Source organism: Brachyhypopomus gauderio, unplaced genomic scaffold (assembly GCF_052324685.1).
Source record: "Brachyhypopomus gauderio isolate BG-103 unplaced genomic scaffold, BGAUD_0.2 sc71, whole genome shotgun sequence".
NCBI classification, from domain to species: domain Eukaryota; kingdom Metazoa; phylum Chordata; class Actinopteri; order Gymnotiformes; family Hypopomidae; genus Brachyhypopomus; species Brachyhypopomus gauderio.
In genome coordinates, this window is record NW_027506892.1 from 1,763,639 (window position 1) to 1,786,335 (window position 22,697).

The 22,697-nt window shown below is 44.9% G+C and overlaps 1 protein-coding gene across 11 annotated transcripts; it reads right to left on the bottom strand.

Moving 5' to 3' along the window:
* Positions 1-2,463: 2,463 nt before the first annotated feature.
* Positions 2,464-22,438, bottom strand: LOC143491134 (uncharacterized). Of its 11 annotated transcripts, none has more exons than XM_076989879.1 (16): positions 21,964-22,378; positions 20,609-20,753; positions 20,009-20,066; positions 19,573-19,682; positions 18,962-19,014; positions 18,395-18,517; positions 18,141-18,310; positions 11,208-11,328; positions 10,646-10,768; positions 9,997-10,042; positions 6,474-7,590; positions 5,128-5,229; positions 4,777-4,959; positions 4,405-4,446; positions 3,427-3,659; positions 2,464-2,676 (listed from the first exon to the last, which is right to left on the bottom strand). In XM_076989879.1, the coding sequence occupies exons 4-16, from the start codon at positions 19,593-19,595 to the stop codon at positions 2,628-2,630; spliced, it is 2,385 nt and encodes a 794-aa protein (XP_076845994.1). In that variant the 5' UTR covers positions 19,596-19,682; positions 20,009-20,066; positions 20,609-20,753; positions 21,964-22,378; the 3' UTR covers positions 2,464-2,627. The 11 variants fall into 11 exon arrangements, 10 of the variants coding, with proteins under 10 accessions (XP_076845994.1, XP_076845992.1, XP_076845997.1 ...); XM_076989877.1 differs by having other exon boundaries at positions 21,869-22,378; XM_076989882.1 differs by having other exon boundaries at positions 10,688-10,768; positions 21,869-22,376.
* Positions 22,439-22,697: the final 259 nt, after the last annotated feature.

Here is a 22,697-nt window from a genome sequence, read left to right on the forward strand (position 1 = left end):
CATGTGGACTCGGGCACGGTTCGCTTCTAGTGTGAGCGCTATCCGTGCCCGGGCCCGCTTGGTGCCTCGTCTGATTGGTTCATTTCGCTGGAACTCAAACATGACGTCAGTGATGCGATGCTCACGTTAAACAGTCATAGCGGCAAAGCGATTAGCAGACAATCGTGTTAAATTATCGATAAATCTGTGCTTGCACCGTGTTTCTGCACTCCCAAAACGACTCCAAAAATACAATAAAAAGAGAATCGTGAACTCCATAGTGTTGTGCGAGCGCGCTTTTTTTCCAAATAAAGCGGCGTTGTGATGACGTAAGCGTGCTCGGGCCGGGTTGCTGAAGCCAGTGTGAGTGCAGGCCAGAGGGGGAGTGGGGAGGGGGGATAACCGGGCCCCAGCACGGAACCAGCAAACCGTGCCTAGTGTGAGTACGCCCTAAGCTAGTTGAGAATCTGGAGCATTACAATTGTTGGTTCGATTAAACTCACAAAATGGCCAGAAAAAGACAACTTTCAATTGAAACTCGACAGTCTATTCTTGTTCTGAGAAATGAAGGCTATTCCATGCGAGACATTGCCAAGAAACTGAAGATTTCCTACAATGGTGTGTACTACTCCCTTCAGAGGAGAGCACAGACAGGCTCTAACCAGAGTAGAAGGAGAAGTGGAAGGCCCCGCTGCACAACTGAGCAAGAAGACAACATTAGAGTCTCAGGTTTGAGAAATCAACGCCTCACAGGTCCTCATCTGGCAGCTTCATTAAATAGTACCCGCAAAATGCCAGTGTCAACATCTACAGTGAAGAGGCGACTCCGGGATGCTGGCCTTCAGGGCAGAGTGGCAAAGAAAAAGCCATATCTGAGACTGGCTAATAAAAGAAAAATATTAATATGGGCAAAAGAACACAGACATTGGACAGAGGAAGATTGGAAAAAAGTGTTATGGACAGACGAATCAAAGTTTGAGGTGTTTGGATCACACAGACGGACATTTGTGAGACGCAGAACAACTGAAAAGATGCTGGATGAGTGCCTGACACCATCTGTCAAACATGGTGGAGGTAATGTGATGGTCTGGGGTTGCTTTGGTGCTAGTAAAGTGGGAGATTTGTACAAGGTAAAAGGGATTTTGAATAAGGAAGGCTATCACTCCATTTTGCAACACCATGCCATACCCTGTGGACAGCGCTTGATTGGAGCCAATTTCATCCTGCAACAGGACAATGACCCAAAGCACACCTCCAAATTATGCACAAACTATTTAGAGAAGAAGCAGGCAGCTGGTGTTTTATCGGTAATAGAGTGGCCAGCGCAGTCACCAGATCTCAACCCTATTGAGCTGTTGTGGGAGCATCTTGACCGTATGGTACAAAAAAAGTGCCCATTAACCCAATCAAACTTGTGGGAGCGGCTTCTGGAAGCATGGGGTGAAATCTATCCAGATTACCTCAGCAAATTAACAGCTAGAATGCCAAAGGTCTGCAATGCTGTAATTGCTGCTAAGGGAGCATTCTTTGACGAAAGCAAAGTTTAAAGTAGAAAATTATTTCAAATAAAAAAAAAAACATTATTTCTACCTTGTCAATGTCTGGACTATATTTCTATTCATTTTGCAACTCATTTGATAAATAAAAGTATGAGATTTCAGGGCAAAACACAAAATTGTCTAGGTGACCCCAAACTTTTGAACGGTAGTGTATATATATACTGCTCAAAAAAATAAAGGGAACACTTAAACAACACAATATAACTCAATATAACTCCAAGTCATTCTCAACATTCCCCTCAAACATTTGCAGCCACGTACTGAACGAAAGCGTCGATTCGCCAGGACACTGGAGGAATGGTGGCGGTAGGGAAACGGCCATCCTCTTTGCCAATTTGTTAGGTTGTTAAATGAAAGTAAGAAGCAACACAGCCGTACAGATTAAATACACACGTAGGCTTTGTTCGAAATAGACTACTACATACTGGATACTGCATACTGGACTCAGTATATACTGGATACTGCATACTGGTCCTCGTAGTAGTATGCAGTACAGTTTCCAGTATGCGACAAAAGCAAAGCATACTACGGGGTTACGTGAACGTAGCATTGCATGATGGGATGCAGTACACCACGAAGATAGCTCTGTTCGCGTACTGGAATATTTTGCGGAAGTAGTAGGTCATCCGGGTATGTTTCGCGTACTGAAAATTTTCATTTTGGTCACATACTGCATACTGATTTGGGGCTCGATCAGTACGCCAGTAGTATGTAGTAGGCTATTTCGAACACAGCCGTACTTTACTGAGCACATGGCACTCCTTCTCCTCTGTCTTCCTCTCTTACACAGTACACAGTGCCTCCTAGTGGAGGATCTAATTAGAACTCTATAGAACACAACACACTCGTTTTAAATTTTATACATAACAAAACAAATCACTCTTTTAGGAAATTAAAATAGAATATTTATTTCAGAAATGCCATTCTTAAAATCATACGACCTTCATAATTCATTACAATAGTTCCATAAAGATTTAAAAAACATTTGTATTGTTAATATTATCCACTTAAAAATACCCATTAGTAACAGTGATAGTGTTGGTGGATTAAAACTGGAACATTTCATGTTATTTCATCAGCATGAAGAGATTACGCATCATCTCCATCATCAAAATCGACTCCTGTAGCCGCACGCTTCCTGTAAAACAAAAGTCAGAAGGATGTGCTAGTAATTTTAGCTCATCACAGTTGGCAAACATTTGTAAATAAAATGTAAATGTGCCATATTTTGTCAATTGTGATTTTTTACACCGCAATCGAAATTTGTCCTCCGCTTTTAACCCACCTGTGCAGTTAGAACACACACACACACACACTAGTGATTACTAGGGCGGCAAGTGACGGCAAGAGCAGAGAAACAAGACTTGTACGGTTAAGGGGCAGTCATGGTCCTGTGATAGGGAACTGGTCTTGTGACCGGAGGGTCATGGGTTCGATTCCAAGACCTGAGGCCATGACTGAGGTGCCCTTGAGCAAGGCACCTAACCCCAACTGCTCCCCGGGTGCTGGGCTAGGGCTGCCCACCTCTCTGCGCACGTGTGATCCACAGCCCCCTAGTAATCACTAGTGTGTGTGTGTGTGTGTGTGTGTGTTCTAACTGCACAAATGGGTTAAAAGAGGAGGACAAATTTCGATTGCGGTGAAAAAAATCACAATTGACAAAATATGGCACATTTACATTTAGCATTTGAACAGGGTAGAAGTGATATAGTGCAAACCAAATGATGAGCTGCACTGTGTATTTACACACTTACGAAAGAGCCGTGCCTAATGTGTTCAGTGTAGGTATAATGGCTTGTGTACCTAATGTAGTGCCAGGGTTAGCACACTCACTACAACGTTAAAGACAAGGATGGTCATTAACACACATACACAGGTATATATTTACCTGGGTGGGAGGGGCTTGGTGTGTGCAGGCATGCCATTGGCTGTCAGCAGCTCCTGTAGCCACACACATTCCATGAGAATATCCTGAGCCCAGCTCCTGCTCTGTTGCTCCTGCCTCCCTGCTGCCCCCTTGTGGACCCGCTCAGACTCTGCAAGCACTGCTCTCAGGTCTCGGATCTCCCACTTTGACTGCTTCAAGCTCTGATTTAGGAGCACGGTCGTGCTCTCTGCCTTCTGTTCACGTCATACACACCAGCACAGGAGACACCAGAGTCAGGACAGGTGGGTTGATGTGGCTGGGGAAGATACTGGTGCTAAATTGGTGGCAGATTGTTTTAGTGCAAACGGTTCAGTGTTTCAGCTTGTGTTTATCAAGGAATATGGGAGTATTGTCTTGTTTATGATACACAGGTTATGACACACAGGTGCTGATTGAAGTGTTTGAATGGTGTAGCACCAGTTTAAGTCCTGACCCGTCCCACATTAGGGAACAGGGCTCTGTATTCACGCCACATGCTATTCAGAAGGCACGTAGAAAGTAAAGCCAGTGTGCTGGGGGGAGTGACCTGATCCCTAACTCCTCCTACTGTAGGTGGGTCTCCCTAACTCCTCCTACTGTAGGCGTGTCTACCTAACACTACCTGCTGTAGGCGGGTGCGGGTCTATCTAACACTACCTGCTGTAGGTGGATCTCCCGAACACTACCTGCTGTAGGCGTGTCTACCTAACACTACCTGCTGTAGGCGGGTGCGTGTCTACCTAACACTACCTGCTGTAGGCAGATGCGGGTCTACCTAACACTACCTGCTGTAGGCGGGTGCGGGTCTACCTAACACTACCTGCTGTAGGCGGGTGCGGGTCTACCTAACACTACCTGCTGTAAGCGGGTGCGTGTCTATCTAACACTACCTGCTGTAGGCGGGTGCGGGTCTACCTAACACTACCTGCTGTAGGCGGGTGCGGGTCTACCTAACACTACCTGCTGCTCGTCCCACAGAGCCCTTTTCAACTCGTCTACATGCTGAGAAAGAGAAGGAGAGAAAGAGTGAGAGAAAGAGGGAAAGCAAAAAGAAATCAATCAATAAACAGAAAAACCAATAATACTAAAATTCATAATGACATAATAGAATCTGACATATAAAGAGTGTAGAGTTGTCCTCTAATGTGTAGTGTCGTCCTCTAATGTCAGATCTGTTGGTAGTTCTGTCACTGCTCAAGGAAGAGCGCTCAGTGAATCAGATCATTGCGTTAGTTATTGCAGTGATGTACTACATGCATTACAGCGGGACAGTAGAACTGCTTACGGGGGTACAGGACGCTCAGAGGGGCAGGGAAGTGTGGTTCTCCTTACCTTCTGCAACTCCAGGGCTTTATTCTGCAGAGAGAGAGCACACCTCCTCTCACACTCTACCTCCGCTCTCCTCCTCCTCTCCACCTCCTGCACTCGCTCCTCCAGTATCCCACGCTGCTCTCTGAGAGACTCCGCCCTCTGCCTCTCCCACTTCCTCTGCTCCTGCTCCACCGCCATGGTAACCTGCACAGGTACATCAGAGAGGCAGGTGAGTCCGTGTCCACTGATGACTGATCATGGAGTGATGTTGATCTGAGCCCAGCAGCATGACTGCATCAGCCAGGGGGAGTTACTGCCGGAGCTGACTAGTGTGAGAGGTGAGGGGGGAGATTATTATGGGATGGTGGTAACCTGCTCCTCAGTCTTTAGCTTCAGTTCCTCCTCTTGCCTCCTGAGCAACTCCTGCTGCTGCTCTAGAGACTCTTGTAGTCTTGATACCTCCTGTTCCTTAATCTGGGAGATTAGACAGAAAAAAGAGGGACATGAAGAGAAACAAAGGGAGGGAGAGAGAGAGAGAGAGAGAGAGAGAGAGAGAGAGAGAGAGAGAGAGAGAGAGGGAGAGAGAGCATTTTCCCGCTATTGTCAAGCCTTCTCTTAAAAAGCCACACTTAGATCCCTCAGTTTTATCCAATTTTAGACCAATTTCTCATTTATCTTATCTTTCAAAACTCTTAGAGAAAATAGTTTTTATACAAGTGCAGGCCTTTTTACAATCAAATGATATTTTTGAAAAATTCCAATCAGGTTTTAAATCAAGGCACAGCACTGAGACTGCTCTGCTGAAAATTCACAATGTTATCGCTATGTCCGTAGATAGTAGATGTCCTGTGATCCTGGTTTTGCTGGACCTAACAGCAGTGTTTGATACGGTGGACCATTCTATTCTTCTATCTCGCTTGGAGCACGTCGTCGGTATTCGTGGCACCGCTTTGAAGTGGTTCACGTCCTATTTGAACGATAGAACGTTCTCTGTTATGATAAATAATGCCTCTTCTTCGTGTGCACCTCTGTCATGTGGAGTTCCTCAAGGTTCTATCCTTGGTCCCCTCCTGTTTTCCTTATATATGTTGCCACTTGGGGAGGTTATATCTGCACATACAGTGCGGAAAATAAGTATTTAGTCAGTCACCAATTGTGCAAGTTCTCCCACTTAAAAAGATGAGAGAGGCCGGTAATTGACATCATAGGTAGACCTCAACTATGAGAGACAAAATGTGAAAAAAAAAATTGAGAAAATCATTTTTTCTGACTTAAAGAATTTATTTGCAAATAATGGTGGAAAATAAGCATTTTTTCAGTGTACCACCACACACACACACACACACCTCACCAAACACGGCTTACGACCACACACACCTCTCCGAACATGGCTTACTACCACACACACCTCTCCGAACACGGCTTACCACCACACACACACACACACACACACCTCACCGAACACGGCTTATCACCACACACACACCTCACCGAACACCACAACACACACACACCTCACCAAACACGGCTTACCACCACACACACCTCACCGAACACGACTAACCACCACACACACCTCACCGAACATGGCTAACCACCACACACACCTCACCGAACATGGCTAACCACCACACACACACACACACACACACAACATTACTAAAATTTATTAAATATGAACAGGAAAATGAGACCAAAGTAAAGACGTCACTAGATACCTGTTCTCTAGTGCCTGTGTAAGACGGGCGGTGTCTCACAGCTGCAGAGGGTGACGGGGGTGGAGAGGGTGGAGAAGGTGTAGAGGGTGGAGTGGGTGTAGAGGGTGGAGTGGGAGTAGAGGGTGGAGTGGGTGTAGAGGGTGGAGGGGATGTAGAGGGTGGAGGGGATGTAGAGGGTGGAGAAGGTGTAGAGGGTGGAGGGGATGTAGAGGGTGGAGGGGATGTAGAGGGTGGAGGGGAAGTAGAGGGTGGAGGGGATGTAGAGGGTGGAGAAGGTGTAGAGGGTGGAGGGGATGTAGAGGGTGGAGTGGGTGTAGAGGGTGGAGGGGGTGTAGAGGGTGGAGAGGGTGTAGAGGGTGGAGAGGGTGTAGAGGGTGGAGAAGGTGTAGAGGGTGGAGGGGATGTAGAGGGTGGAGTGGGTGTAGAGGGTGGAGGGGGTGTAGAGGGTGGAGGGGGTGTAGAGGGTGGAGTGGGTGTAGAGGGTGGAGAGGGTGTAGAGGGTGGAGTGGGTGTAGAGGGTGGAGGGGGTGTAGAGGGTGGAGTGGGTGTAGAGGGTGGAGGGGATGTAGAGGGTGGAGGGGATGTAGAGGGTGGAGTGGGTGTAGAGGGTGGAGTGGATGTAGAGGGTGGAGGGGATGTAGAGGGTGGAGTGGGTGTAGAGGGTGGAGGGGATGTAGAGGGTGGAGGGGATGTAGAGGGTGGAGTGGGTGTAGAGGGTGGAGGGGATGTAGAGGGTGGAGGGGATGTAGAGGGTGGAGTGGGTGTAGAGGGTGGAGGGGATGTAGAGGGTGGAGTGGGTGTAGAGGGTGGAGTGGGTGTAGAGGGTGGAGGGGATGTAGAGGGTGGAGTGGGTGTAGAGGGTGGAGGGGAAGTAGAGGGTGGAGTGGGTGTAGAGGGTGGAGGGGATGTAGAGGGTGGAGTGGGTGTAGAGGGTGGAGAAGGTGTAGAGGGTGGAGTGGGTGTAGAGGGTGGAGTGGGTGTAGAGGGTGGAGTGGGTGTAGAGGGTGGAGTTGGGCTGTAGTTGTTCCTCTCGCTTTGGATCCTTTTCTTCTTTCGCTGAATTCTGGTTGGAGTTTTCAGCTTTCTACCGAGTCTTATAACCTGCCCTTCATCAGAGCTAACACACACACACACACACACACACACACACACACACACACACACACACACACAGAACGAAAGAGCAAAGAAAGAGAGAAACAGAGAGAATCAATATTTTGGATTTACTTTCATTGATTTAGTTTGTATCCCAAGTTTGTCTGATAACATTAGATTCACGCTGTTTAATCTACACTCCTTCTATTGTAAAATTTAGGCAAGATTGTAGGCAGGCTGAGAGACGTTGGCGAAGGTCAGAATTGCAAGTACATTTTGATATTTATTTGATATAAACATTGCACAATTACAACAGTGAAGTGAAATCAGCAAGGAAAAACTATTTCTCTACCTTAATCAATTCATCAAATAATAACTCGGCTGTCTTGTTCAGAAGTATAGATCAGCTAGTAAACCCCACCTCCTGTTTCTTCCCTGAGACTGTTTCAGTTGAAAAATGTGATGAGTTTGCAATATTTTTTAGGGACAAGATTACTAGTATAAGGCAGAACATAGCAACAAGCACTAATAGACTATCAACCCTTATATCAGTTACTCAGCCTAACTTTAATATGTCTTATTTCCAAGAAGTTGACAACACTACTTGATGTGATCTCATCACTAAAATCCTCTACTTGTGAACTGGACCCTTTACCTACATGCTTTTTCAAGCAGGTTCTGAGCTCATTAGCAAATGAAGTTCTAACGATTGTTAATCAGTCTCTGCAATTGGGTGAATTCCCTAACTTTTTAAAAACAGCAATGGTTAAACCACTATTAAAGAACAGAAATCTTGATCCCACAATTCTCAATAATTATCGACCTATATCTAACCTTTCCTTTCTTAGCAAAGTCATTAAAAAAAGTTGTGTCAATCCAGTTGAATGATTATGTAAAAGTAAATCAAATAAATGACACTTTTCAATCTGGTTTCAGAGCTCTCCACATCACTGAAACAGCCCTAGTTAAGGTAGTAAATGACTTGAGATTGAATACGGATGCAGGCAAACTCTCAGTCCTTTTTCTGCTGGATTTAAGCACCGCTTTTGACACGGTTGATCATGAAATTCTTCTTGATCGACTACAGAGCTGGGTAGGCCTTAGTGGCTTAGTCTTAGACTGGTTTAGATCATACCTAACTGGGCGTGATTACTATGTAGCATTAGGTACCTCTTCCTCCACACGTCAAAAAATAACTTGTGGCGTCCCCCAAGGATCAATTCTTGGGCCGTTACTTTTCAACCTATATATGCTTCCGTTACCACATATCATTAATAAACATGGTATTAGTTATCATCAATATGCAGATGACACTCAACTTTACATTTCTCTAGAACCTAAGGCCCTAAAATCAATTTGCTCACTGTTTGACTGCATAGATGATATACAGACATGGATGTCTGACAATTTTCTGCAATTAAATAAACAGAAGACAGAAGTTCTTGTTCTTGGCAGTGATTCACAAAGAAATGATGTTTAAATATTTAAATCAAATGAATCTGAATGCCAGACAATGTGTTAAGAACCTGGGCGTCACCTTTGATAATGAGCTCAGCTTCAAATCACACATCATGACTACATACAAGACAGCTTATTTTCACCTTCGAAACATTGCTAAGGTCCGAGATATGCTCACTCCTGCTGACAGTGAAAAACTTGTCCATGCATTTATCACATCAAGGCTAGATTATTGTAACGCTGTTCTGTCTGCTCTTCCAAAGAGCTCTATTTCGCACCTACAGAGAGTTCAGAATGCGGCTGCAAGGGTTCTGACCCACAGGTGAAAGAGAGATCATATTACACCTGCACTCCACTCACTGCACTGGTTACCTGTCAGCTTTAGGATAGATTTTAAGGTTCTAGTCATGGTTTTTAAATGTCTTCATGGTCTTGCCCCTCTTTACCTCAGTGAAATGATGGTTAGATATGTTCCAGTCAGGTCTCTGAGGTCTTCAAACAGTAATCTACTGGTGATTCCTAGATGCCGATTAAAGATTGGCGAGGGTGCTTTTAGACACTATGGCCCAAAGCTCTGGAATTCTCTTCCTGAAGAGCTCAGAGGCATTTAATCCCTGAATAGTTTCAAGAACAGTCTCAAAACATTTCTGTTTAGATCTGCTTTTAGTTAAGAAACTCTAGTCTATTATTTTATAATTTGTCACTTTATTTAATTATTTCTTTTTATCTTTAATTTTAATATTTTGTTATCTTCTTATATTTACTTTAGTTTTATTTACTTTACTTTTTTATTATATTGTTTACTTTACTTTTTTACATTTTATGTTATTTTACTTTAATTTCTTCTAACATTTCCTTTTTGTCTTCTCCTTTTTATGTTTCTTTTATTTATACTGTAAAGCACATTGAGTTGCATGTATGTATGAAAGGTGCTATACAAATAAAGATTATTATTATTTATTATTATTACCTGAGTGTTTGTCCTTCATCACAGGATCCGTTCTGACCTTCCCACGCTGTAACGTCACACAAGCAGAGAGGTTTCACTGCCATTCACGCTCGTAAACTCATATCCAGATTCATAAAACATGTCATATATAACTTCCACAAGAATGTAGCACTCACTCAGGTCAGAGGTCACACTGCCTACCATGGAGGTCGTTACAGTGAGTCAGAACCACACAACTGGTCCCTCAAACCCAGACACACGCTGCTTGTCTACAGTTTCAGTTGCATTGTGATTATATTCATGCATTTTGCATTTTCTGAAGCAATTCACAAGTTCACTGCCTTTTAATGCCGAAGCAAACACAAGACTATACACAGCATCTGTTCAGCGTATGCTGAATATGCCATAGTACCGGTTCTGTGTGCAGCGAGTCCAGATCGCTGTCTGTGGTGAACAAGTCTGTCCTCCTCAGAGGAACTACAGAAGCTCAGAGATCTATATGAACACAGTACCTACGTCTACAGCACTGAAAATGGTTTATTCTGATGCACTGTATATTTTTACTCTATATTATTGTTGTCTGACACTGTGAGTATGAGTAAATCTACTTCATTTTAACAACAGAAACAGCTCAGAGAAGGTCTGGCTCACAGATGAAGCCAGGAGCTACCTGCTAGGGGTCTGGGTTTGGGCGTTTGTGAAGAATGCCTACTGGGGTTGTGTGTTGTGCTCAGATATCCTGCCATCTGGGCTTCAGTAACGCGTACAGTATCACTGCTCAGACTGTCTGTGGCTTAGGACAGAACCATCAAGAATAACAGCTACATTAACTTGACTTTGAGTTAACTCAAATACATTAACTGTGCCCCTACGGTCCCCCACTGACAAAAAACCCAACATTTTAAAAGAGATTGTTGCACCCTTTTAAATGAAAATCATGATTTCATAAAGGTCCAGTTCAGAAGGTACGTACATAAAGCTATGCTGCCTCCTACTGGTTGATTCCTGTCAGTTCAACTCATTATAATTAAAATCTCTCCAGTCTTTTAAGACTTCTCCATTACATCTGTGGACACTCAAATGAGTATCGTCCCACAACAGGCCTGTAGGTCATTTGAATCCTGGGCAGAAGCTCGTTTCCTTATGCTGAACTGAGACCAGTTCCCACCCCACCCCCATCCCCATCGACCTAATCTATATGGTCACTGGAAACTGATCTGAGGTCAGCATACCTGTTCCAGTTGAACGTGGCACTGGAACGTCCAGCATCACATCTCTGAATCTTGAGCTGAAGTCTTCAGTGCACACGCTCTCCTCCTCTTCCTCGTCCTCTTCCTCCTCTTCCCCTGTTACCTATTAAAGATGCTATTTTAGCTTTGTTATACTGTTGTACTGTTTGTACTGTTTGTCCACAGTGGCAGTTGTCCTGTTGTTGTGTTGTGTTCGTCCCTCAGGGGGGCGGGGCATATAATCTGCCTCACCTTTCACTTTAAAAATACATAATAATATAAAATGAAAAAAAAAATTATGAAATGTGTCATACATAAATAATATAACAAATATTGTAATGTCTTAATGTAATGATGAAATCACACACACACACACACACACACACACACACACACAGTCGGCAGCCTGGTAAAGGAGTGTCTGTAGTTCTCCCCATGTGAGGGAACCTGTGATCCCACCGAGGTTTGTGAGCGCCCTCTTAAGAAGCTTCACAGCAGCCTCTGCAGCTCCATTCCTGTGTGGTGCATCTGCCGGGTGGAACTCCCACTTCCACTCGGTTCCATGTTTTGCAGCCACATTTTCCATGGATAAGGTCTGCAGGCAATCCAGATGCTTGTAGAACTGCTGCAGGGCTGGTTTGGCGCCGACGAAGTTCGTCCCCCGATCGGACCACAGTTTCCTTGGATGCCCCCTTAGGGCGACAAAGCGAGTGTATGCCAAAAGGAAGCTCTCTGCTGACTGGTCATCGGTAAGGTCCGCATGGACTGCCCTGGAGGCCATACAGCAGTAAACGATTCCCCACACTTTCTTTGACGTCCTTCTTTTTACACTATCCTTAACCTCAAAAGGACCAAAGAGGTCAAGTGTGGTGAACTCAAAGGGGCAAGCTCTCTGGGTGCGTTCAGGGGGTAGGTCGCTCATGACCTGCTGGCATAGTTTGGCTCTTTGCTTTGCACAGGTGATGCAATTATTTAGCATCTTTTTGACGAGTTTTCGTCCCTGCGTGATCCAGGCCTTTTTTCGTGTTCGAAGGAGAGTTGGAGCGATACCTTCATGATTTTCTTCATGGGCTTCTTTGACTAATAGAGATGCAAGCCTTGAACGGAATGGGATCAATGGAACGACGACTTTATCTTCGTCCAAACACTGGACTCTCCCTCCACAGACAAGAAGGCCTATGGTTGGCTCTCTTTGAACGACTAGGCGATCAAGCATCGAGTCTCGGAACGTGACGCCGTGCTGGGCCTCAAGGGCCAAAAAGTTAAAAGCAACAGCCCTTTCTTCTGCTGAGAGGTAAGTTTTTCCCTCCCACTTTAAGGCTTTAGGGGTCAAGGCGCGTCTGCTCAGCCAGGTGTTTACTGCTCTCTTCAGCCAGCCGACAGCCCCACATAGGCGCGACAGAAAGCTGAATCGCTTAGGCTCAACCAGATCCACAAGAGCAATGATGCTCTGGGCTGACCATTTCCTGAACTGAACTGCAACTGACGTGACTGTTGAAGAGAACGCCTTCCTTTGAAGTGCTGCAACATCTCCGGTGACAGAGGGGAGAACCTCTCCGGCCGTTTTCACGGGCCAATTTTCAAAAGGGAGTTTGAGGAATGCAGGGCCTTCCTGCCAAGCTGATCCTTCAGCAAGATCTTCAGGGGGTGCTCCCCTCGTGATGAGGTCAGCAATATTTACTTTCCCTTCGACCCATCTCCAACTGTCGACGGGCCCGGCCATTTGGATTTCCCCTACCCGATTGGCAAAGAAAGACTGGTAGCCATAGCTATCCTTCTGGATGGCTCCAAGAATGGTCTGGCTATCAACTATGTGGACCCACTTGTCGACTTGAATGTAACAGTGCTTTCGAAGAAGGACCTCAGACGCGTTGCGAAGACAGCTCCACACAGCTCTGCTTTGATGGCATCACCCTTTTGATCTAGTGGGGTTAGTTTAGCTTTAGACTCGACGAGTCTGACAATAACTCCACCTGCAGTCTCCCAGCGGAGGTACAGCACTGCTCCATATGAAGCTTCACTACCGTCTGAGAAGGTGACACCCATAGGGTGGCCTGTGGCTCCAGGGGGAGTAAGACTTCTGGAGAATCTTACTTTGCCGAGTCGTACGTACTGCTCGAAGAGCGTTATTGCAGCCTCGTGGAGATGCGGTGAGAGGGGGTCGTCCCAGGTATCTCTGACAGGACGATCCTTTCCTGCTTCCTGAAAGGACTCCCTCACTAGTATCACACCCTTTTGCTTGACGGGTGAGGCTAGGCCAATAGGGTCATAAAACCCTGCAATTTGGCTTAGTAGCATTCGGCGAGTGAGAGGGTCAGGAGTGTTTGCCCTGACCTCTTCCTCTCGTAGGTTCAACCCAATTCTCATCTTACCTCGCCGCCTCGAGAAGTTCACTGATGTCAACAGGCGGAGTTTGTCAGTTTCTAGCTCGTAACCTAGACCAAGTGCTTTGTTTTCTTCGTCTCGCATTTGATTTGGAAGTATCAGAGTCTTAGGCACTGTTGCTTCAGTACTGAGACTGTTAGGTTCTTCACTCCTCCCACTTTGGCCATTTAGCACCCAAGGTTTAAGTGAGAAGCCACCTGCTTTTAGGATCTTTTCGACTCCTTCAGTCATCTGGGTTAGAGCTTGAGCGTCATTGTGGGAGGTCAATATATCATCGACATAGCAGTCCTCTGTCACGATGCGGCGCTCTGCAGTCATAGATGTAAACTGGGGCAGGTTAGCAGTCTCCCTCATAGCTACTTGGGCGATGCAACCAGCAGGTTTATCCCCAATGTTGACCCTGACCACAGCAAACTCGCTAATTTCTTCTTTGGGGTCATCCCTCCAAAGGAATCGGTGGAGATGTACTTCTTCATCTTTAAGCCACACAGAATTATACATTTTCCTGACATCGCCAAGGGCTGCGTATAATCCACTTCTGAATCTAAGGAGGACACCTCGGATGGGGTTAAGAACGTCAGGACCTTTATGAAGTAGATTGTTTAAGCTCAACCCTTTGAACTCCTGGCTACTATTCCAGACGATTCTCACTGGCGTGGAGCTGGAGTGAGGATTGGGAGCAACCAGGTGGCTAATATACCACACCGGACCATTCCAGTCTTTAAGCTGTTCTTTAGTGAACTTGACAGCGGCTCCTCTTGCCACCATATCATGAATCTGTTCCCTATATGCTGCCTCCCACAGTGGTTCTTTTGCCAGCCGAGCTTCAGTGTTTCGAAAGGTTGCTTCCACTGCTTGGCGGTTATTTGGCAAAATGGCTGGGTTGACTTTCCAAGGGTAAGCTGTATCCCAATGAGGAGCATCACTGTGCTTGTCTGTCAGGACATATGAGAGACAGTCCTTAATTTTTTCCAGGTCCCTTTCTTCTCCTAGGGTCATTTCTTGGCCACCCGGGGAACATTTTCCGCACTTGCAGCTTCCACATTTTGGGTTGCAAGCTGCCCCGATACTGTCCCATTTAAACCATTTAAGGACTTCTTTGTTTGTGGCAGTGGAGTTGCTATGAACCATCTGTCGCAGGTCCCCACCTGAGCTCACAAGAACTTCTCTGTAAAGTTTCGAAGAGGTCCTCATGGTTCGAGCAAAGTGGGTTTCAGACTGGTGGAGGGTCAAGTCCACAGACTCGAAGAGGTCGGGGTGGGTACCACCTATTGTTTTGCCAAGTGGTCCATCCCAGAGGATAAGATCACCCTCCATCTTCAATGGTTGTGGGACAAGCCGACCCTCTCTGTGACTAATCAACAGGTCGATGGTCTCAGGCCGGGTCAGCTCTGCTGCAGCGACATCCGGGAATATTTTCAGGAGCTGCTGTGGGGTGACAGGGTGACTGACATCGGCAATGCTTTCCAACCCATAGCAGACCACCTTGTGTTCTGCCACCGTTCCCTTGGTGGTCTTCACTCTGAGGCGAAGGAAGTACCTCTTGGTTCTGACTGTCTTGGTCATTCCTCCGACACCATGCACCATCAGTTGAATGCTCTCACCATTCAATCCGAGTCGCTGGGCGGCGCAATGGGTGATGTAATTGGTGTCGGAGGCGAGGTCTATTAATGTTCCAATAAGCTGACCAGAATTACTCGTCACTTCTAGAAGCATCATAACTACTGGATACTCTACTGGTGTTTTTCCAGCAGTGCAGGTTGTAGCAGAAGTCTTATTTGAGAAGGCCTCTCTAAATTCTTCTCTAAGCTCAGGGGCAACTTTATCCAGGAGCTTCTCCTGCTGGCTGGTGAGGCCAAGACCTTTGCCATTTGCTCTTCTCCTGACACTTTGCAGAGGCATGGACTTGGGGCACAGCAGGTAGTGATGGAGCTCTTCAACTCGACAGTCCGCTTTAGTGCAGACAAACTTTTTGTTACTGCACACATTCTGCGAGTGAGAACCAAGGCACTGTGAGCACAGCCTGTTTGCGTTGAGATGGCTTTTCTTGCTCTGAAGATCCATTCCTCGGAATGTGATGCATGCAAAAAGCCTACCAGCGTGGGCTGTGTCAGTACAGGCGGTGCAAGCATTCGGCTGTGGCTTTGGCTGAGACCCCCTCTGGCCCGAGGTAGCTTTGGAATATGCCTTCTTAGCTACTTTGACCACAGGCAATTTTGCATAGGGAGTTGCCTCTTTGAGACCTTCATCCAGCTGGTCTAGTTCCTCCAGCACAGCCTCCTGCTTCTGAAGGTAATGCAGCAGGCAGTCGAAGTGGGTTTGTGGACTAAATCCATGCAGAGGTTCTGCTTTATACTCAATCCACTTCTCCTTAAGGGAGCTGGGCAGCTTTCGTTCTAGTGATTGGGCGACCAGCCTGTTCTTCAAGACGTCCTCCTCTCCCAGGATGACTAGATTGCTCAGGGCCCTCTCCACGGCCTGAATTAACTCAATTGCCTTCCTAGGGTTATTTCCCTTCACGGGAGGTAGGCTTTCAATATCCTCAGCAATCTTGAGAACTATCCTTGCTTTATTTCCAAAACGATTGTTAAGGCGCTTGAATATCTCATCTGGGGTCGAACAGCTGGAAAGAACTAAGTCTCTTCTCACCTTTTCACTCAAGCTTGCCAGCAGATGGAAACGTGTGACTCCAGCAGTTCTCATCGGGTTCCCTAGCTGTTCCAACTCCGCCCACTCTGCTTTCCAACGATAGTAGTCTGTCATGTCTCCTGAAAAAACAGGCAGACGCGTTCTTTCCAGACTGATCTGTGGCTTTGAGATGGTAGGAGTTTTAGGTGGTAGAGAAGCCTCTGAGACACTAAGCTGGTTGACTGTTTGCAGTGCATCAACTGCAACAGGTTCTGGTTTGGGCATCCGGCTCAGTTTTCTCCTGTTCAGTTCCCAGGCCCGTGCTCTGCTTTTAAGGTTATAAATTTCCTGCTTATGCTGAGTGACCTTGTCAGACACGAGACGTTCCCATGCTAAGACCTTCTGCTCCAATTCATGTAGCCCTTCCAAAAAGCCATCACGTAGGGCTTCAAATTCATGTTCTGGCATATCTGCAACGTTTGCATTTTCCACTTCCTTGCATTTTCCCTCTGTTCCTTCAATGTAGAGCAGAATCTCAGGTCTTGCAAACTTCTTGTACAGTGTTTCTCTGGTGAGCTGGACGGTGTCACTGTAAACAACAAGACATTGCTCGATTTTTGCGTTCGTGGTTCTTGCCTCTTCTTCACTGTCATCCACATCATCCAGAGCCTCCAAGAGGGCTAGCGCAGTGTCATGCATCCTGTTAAAGTCAGCACTGAGTGCACGCATTTCATCAGCAAGAGCTCCTTTTTCCAAGACGTCAGCAGTGAGAGACAGCTTATTTGCTCTCCTGGTGAATGTAGCTTGTGCAGAGGACCGTTTTCCCTTCAGATCTTTCATTACGGCAGAATCCATTTTCCTTTGTTTTGACGTTTAGAGGCGAAATTTATTTTAGAAGGATTTCTTCTTTTCTTTCGTTGAGGCACCGCAGTTTATGACTGTTCGGTTTTCCCACCGAAAGGGCATTGACGAAACGGCAGACAGATATAACTCTTTGTGGATTTGTTTATTTTTTTCTTTCAGGTTATTCCCACAGCTTTTAGGCAGCCTTTAGTTGGCTCTTAGTCAGCATTTAGGTAGCTCTTAGGTCATAAACCTAAAAGTACAAAAAAAACCGTATACATAAGTAACATGGTATAAATAAGGCCATACAGCCATGCTCATAAAAATGCAGGATATTTAAATTAACCCCAGGGTTAATATAATATATAAACAATGCACAAATGCAATAAATGTAACATATAAACAGTGAAAATACTTGGCAGGGGTAGCACAGTGCAATAACTAGCTGACCTAACATTTACCTGGTAAACCCATTTCAATATTTAACCGTAAATGCGTAGTGATTAATAATAATAATGATTAATATAAACACTTAACCGTTTTATCAAAGACACAAAGCCATAAATATAATTGTAGTCAAACAGTTGCGTTTACTCAATAGAAATCAAGCGCTAAACTGCAAAGTGTGCGGACTACATCTCCCATCATGCAACAGATAACATGCAGACGCATGGCAGAACACAACTGAGTTGGAAAACACAGCAAAAACAGTCCTTAAGCGGTGCTAACGTCGGTTAAAGCAGCGAAACGGTATACGCGCTAAACTCAGACTAAGCTATACGTATACGCATTTAAATTAAGCCAAAGACAACGTTAGAAATCGCAGCTGAACGAGAGAGAGAGGTGACTTACTGGTGATGCGCCGCCGTCAATGATAAAACGCCATGTTCATAATCTCGCGCGAGCGCAACTTAAACATTGTTTGTGGCTTCTTATTGGACACCAACTGCTCACAATGAGCTCGCATTGGACTATATTTAGAAGATAGCTGGCTACGTGCACCAATGGTGAGTAACCTCCCTGACCCGCAGTTACACAGTAATGGGTAAACACAACACACACACACACACACACACACACCCCAATGGTAGTTCCCAGCAGTCGTTCCAGTCTCCAAAGACACTGCTCAGTCTTCGAGCCACCGGGTCCTGCAGCTCCCAGTGTCTGCCAGGAGGGGGCAGTAAAGAGGCGAACACGATCACTGCCCCGTTCTTGCTGGCCACCTCGCTCCACTATGTTTATAGTGACCTCTGTAACGGCAGGGAAACAGGCAACGGTTCGGCGTTACAGGAGGTATTGCACCCTGGGACGGGACCATTATCGGCCTGTTTTACCTGTGGAAGTGTCCGGGAGGTCAGAGTTTGACTCGTTGGGCGTGGAGGTAGTGTTGCCAGTGGGAGGGGGCGTGGTGCTCAGGACAGAGTCTTTAATCATAGACTTACTGCTTCTGAGGTGCACTGAAAATAATTTTAAAGATATAAAAAAGACCACATGTGCTATATCCTAAAACAAATATTGAATTTGGGCATAATCCTAAAATGATTTAGATTATATTTATTTTCAAAAATCAGAGGAAAAAAAATCCAATTAAAATAAAAATTTTTCAAGTATCCAGATTCTGGACAGTCTGCAGAATTGACACCCAGTGAAAGGCACTGGTTCCCAGTCCGAGTCCTTGGATCTCAAGCTCAGTGTATTTTTGTATTCTCACTCATCTCATAAAGGTTGATGAGTTCTACACCTGCTCAATGAGCTGAATCAGGTGTGAGACAGGTGAGAGCATGAGAAAACGTGATGAGCGTGGTACTGGTCCCAATGACACGCCCACAGATCACGCCCACAGATCACAGGCCACGCCCACCGCCATCTTCTAACGTGATCCTGAGAGGCCTTGAGTCTACCTGAGTGGAGAAAGTTCTCCGTCTTGCCGTTCCCTCCATTTGGTCGGGGGAGTCTAGGGACACAACAGAAATTTAGCGTAAATTTAGAAATTTAACTTTTGCAGTAAATATCCTCATTCTCACCCACTTCACATTCATGCTTTTTTTGCAAGTGTACAAGGTAATTTTAACACATTTGCTGGTTAAATGATCATATTCTCTGCTTGTATCTATATGGCACAAATCAGGGATATAAGACCCCACAAAAGCATCCTTGTATTAATATAACTGATCAAACAAATGATCTTTTGCCTGAAAGAAATGTCTTTTATCATTTTGTTATGGAGGTCACGGGGTTAGTCCCAGTTTTAGGAACCAGAGACATTGTGTTATTTCCTTACTGGACAAGCAAGGCCTTCACCAGGTGTGCCAGGTGTGCGTGAGCCAGACACACGTGAATATGTCTGCACGCTGGTTCCCAACACTTCAGCTGCGTTATCACTGTAGTGTTGAGCCAGTGACTTTGTGACGTGTTACACAACATCAACATTTACTCATTTAATTGCTGGAAATGCAGTTTTTCAATGAAGAAACAGAAAGGAAGAAATATTGTGAGTGGCCTCCCATCTGACCTGCAGCCTACTGAGCTGATCATCGATGGCGTCAAGCAGGAGATCGCAGTGGTCTCTGCAGAGAGCAGCTGGGTCCAGACAGAAACCACTGGTCACCTCTTCAACACCATCTGAGAACAGAGAACAGGCAGAAACTAACATCAAAATGAAAGACTGAAAAGACACTCCATTGCTGTTGTGATTGGTCAGATTATAACCCATGAACTACTGCAGTACACAGTGTTAATATGGAACGTTAACACAGAGGTATCTGGGATCAAAATAATGTGTGAATATATTTAGAAGTCGCTGCACCTTAAACAACAGCGTCAGTTCTTTGTATATAGACAGGCTCCTTTAAAGCTCAGTTAAAGCTCAGTTAAAGTGCATGCACCTCCACCCACACCGACAAGACTGATCCAGAATCAGAGTAAAAGTCTAAGACAAGCATTCAGACCAGCACAGAGGCGATCATCTGTGTCATCAGCTTCTCCGTGGCTTCCAACGTCCATCACCTACAACACGCAAGTCAAAAAACACAACATGAAACTGCACTTCCCAACATTACAGCCTCTGTAATATAACTTTTACCCAACAAACTGTAGTGTAGTGAATGTATCATTTTCAAACTAATTAAAGGGTCGTTCATTCATGTTTTATTCGGTTTTAGCTCGTTTGTTATGCTGAAACACACGTTTGGAGAGCTGGAGCGACTGTTGGTGGCCTGTTGCCCGGGGAACAAACTGGGACCCGCCAGTAAACGCGGTCCGGTCTGGTGGGAAATAAAGGCTCACACATTCCAGTCCCACATGTGTATCCACCAAAATGTCTTAAGAGTTACGCACTGTATCGTGTTAGTACTATGCTGCTTCTTGAAGCTAAACGTTTACCAACTAAATGAAAGTGGATATAATAAAGGCGAACGTGCATGTTTAAGAGCTGCTTGCGCGTCGTTTATAACGTCCTTTATCACATTAGAGCATCGTGTAAACACACCAATGATCAAATCATCTTTCGTTTTGTTTGACCTAACGAATCAAGACGCACGTATACTCACAGTTGGTTTGGGTCTGGATCTCAACCCTGCTGCGGGACTGATGGACTGAGCTGCACACATCGCTTGACATTCACAGACGCACGCGCCGCAGGATCTTAGCAACCGTCAGTCCTGCAGACCCAACACACCCTAAAAAGAACTTGAACTGAAGACACATGGAGCGGTTCAGGTAATGCTAGACATTCAAATGGCTTCAGTTCACTGGTGCATAATCAAACATTTCTCACATTTGTCAACACACATTATAGATCATATTTCCCATATTTCACATTGTCAGATGAGGCTTGACTTGTCCACCCATGTGATCAAGACTCGTTTCAGTCCTGTCTTTGTGTGCATATACTTGGCGATCGATCGTGATATAATACTTAATTTGTGTCCATTTACACCTCCACTCCCCTAACAATTTACACTCGCTACCCCCCCCCCCCCCCCCCGCTCCAATTTTATTTGCTGATAGTGCCACACACTCATTACACTCCATGTCTCAAAGGTTGCCCACCCCTGGCATAGAGCATACCCGTCAACTCTCCCGTTTTGGCTGGGAAACTACTACCATATTTTACCCCTCTTTCCCGATGTCCTCCCGTATTAATATTTTCCCGTAAATTCCCGTATTGTAATATAGTATATATAGGTATAATGACAAAATTTTCAAACAGCCTCAAGCTTTAAAAGAATCACATATCTAGACAGAGGTGAAATATACCTTTAAAATGATACCTGGATTTTGAAAATTGGTTGAGAATTGATAAAGTTATGATATTTATAATATCATGTATCACATTAAAATATAATACATTAATTACAATAGAAGTCGTGTGACTGAAATTCACATAATCTAATTCTAATTAATCATAATTAATAATTAATCATAATCATAATCTAATTCGAAGTGATGTTAACTATATTACCATTTAACAACAAGTTATATCAGAAAACAATGAGATTAAACTACACAACACTGGTATCAGTACCGATTTCAAGAAAACACTGTGGGAACGAGTTAAACCGAGACGCCGCTTTTAGCCTAAAGTTGCTAGCTACCGTGACGTTCGATACACCAATGTCAATCATGACTACTTATTTTCCGCGGTCTAGTAAAATACTTTCGCCTGCACGGATTTCGATTAAATTTGGTCAGTATTGAGATAAAAGCTGTATTTTTAGGTCCACATATATTTCGATGGTGTCCGGAGCGTTGATGAAGAAAACAGACCGCTTGAAAACAACAAAGTATCTTCTCGCTGGTCTCCCGACCTGAAATCGCCTCAGAGTTGACTATAAATAGTGCCTGATGATTGGCTGGGTTGTGCTTGACGAAGTCACTGTAGTATTCAGGAAAAAACATACACCTGCTAGGCGGTGAGGAGTGATGTTATATGACACCTTTACAAAAGTACAACGTAGTTTGGAACACATTACTGAGCCAGAATTTTTCGCATCGAACGTTGGTTCGTCAGCATACCTAGTATAAATCTTAAAAGCATTCAAGCGCCTCTCCAAACTGAACTATGTCGCTAGTCTCGCGAGAATGGCAACCTGCAGTAGCCCGAGTGTCAGTTCTCGCGAGATTAGCGCTGACAGCAGGAACAACAAACCCGAAAAACTAATCAGAGATGGATGAATGTAACGAGAGAGAAGGTGTTTCTATCAAAAAAGTGAAGACGTCGTGTAAAATATAAGGGGTCCCGGACCTTGATTGGGCTGGAGGGAATGATCGCAGCGACCAGCGGAAAATTTTCCTTATTTTTAAATAAAAAACGTGACAGGTATCTACTTTGCTGCCAGGGTGCTCCTTTTCTAATGTAATTCATTCAATTCCATCTCATTACTCCTTTATTTAAATGTATTATTTAAAGTAGAATTAATTTGCCCAAATTAAAATGGCAGTAGATACGAACAGTCTCAAATGTAAATTCATTCATGCTGCGGTTTATTGTGGTACTTCTGCATAATTTTTTTTCTTAAAAAAAATAAATGTATAATAATGAACTTATTATTAAAAAGGAATAACTATTACTGAATAAAGTAATATATATATATATTTAGTATAACCACAGTATGTTTTTTGTTTACTTAGATGTTA

What these genes read in the sequence shown, in the direction of transcription:
- LOC143491134 (XM_076989879.1), bottom strand. Translation starts at nt 19,595, where the DNA reads ATGATCAGCTCAGTAGGCTGCAG. An exon ending in GGAGAACTTTCTCCACTCAG is followed by an intron (nt 18,518 to 18,961) that starts GTAGACTCAAGG and finishes AATTATTTTCAG; the next exon opens with TGCACCTCAGAAGCAGTAAG. An exon ending in TGCTGGGAACTACCATTGGG is followed by an intron (nt 11,329 to 18,140) that starts GTGTGTGTGTGT and finishes CATCTTTAATAG; the next exon opens with GTAACAGGGGAAGAGGAGGA.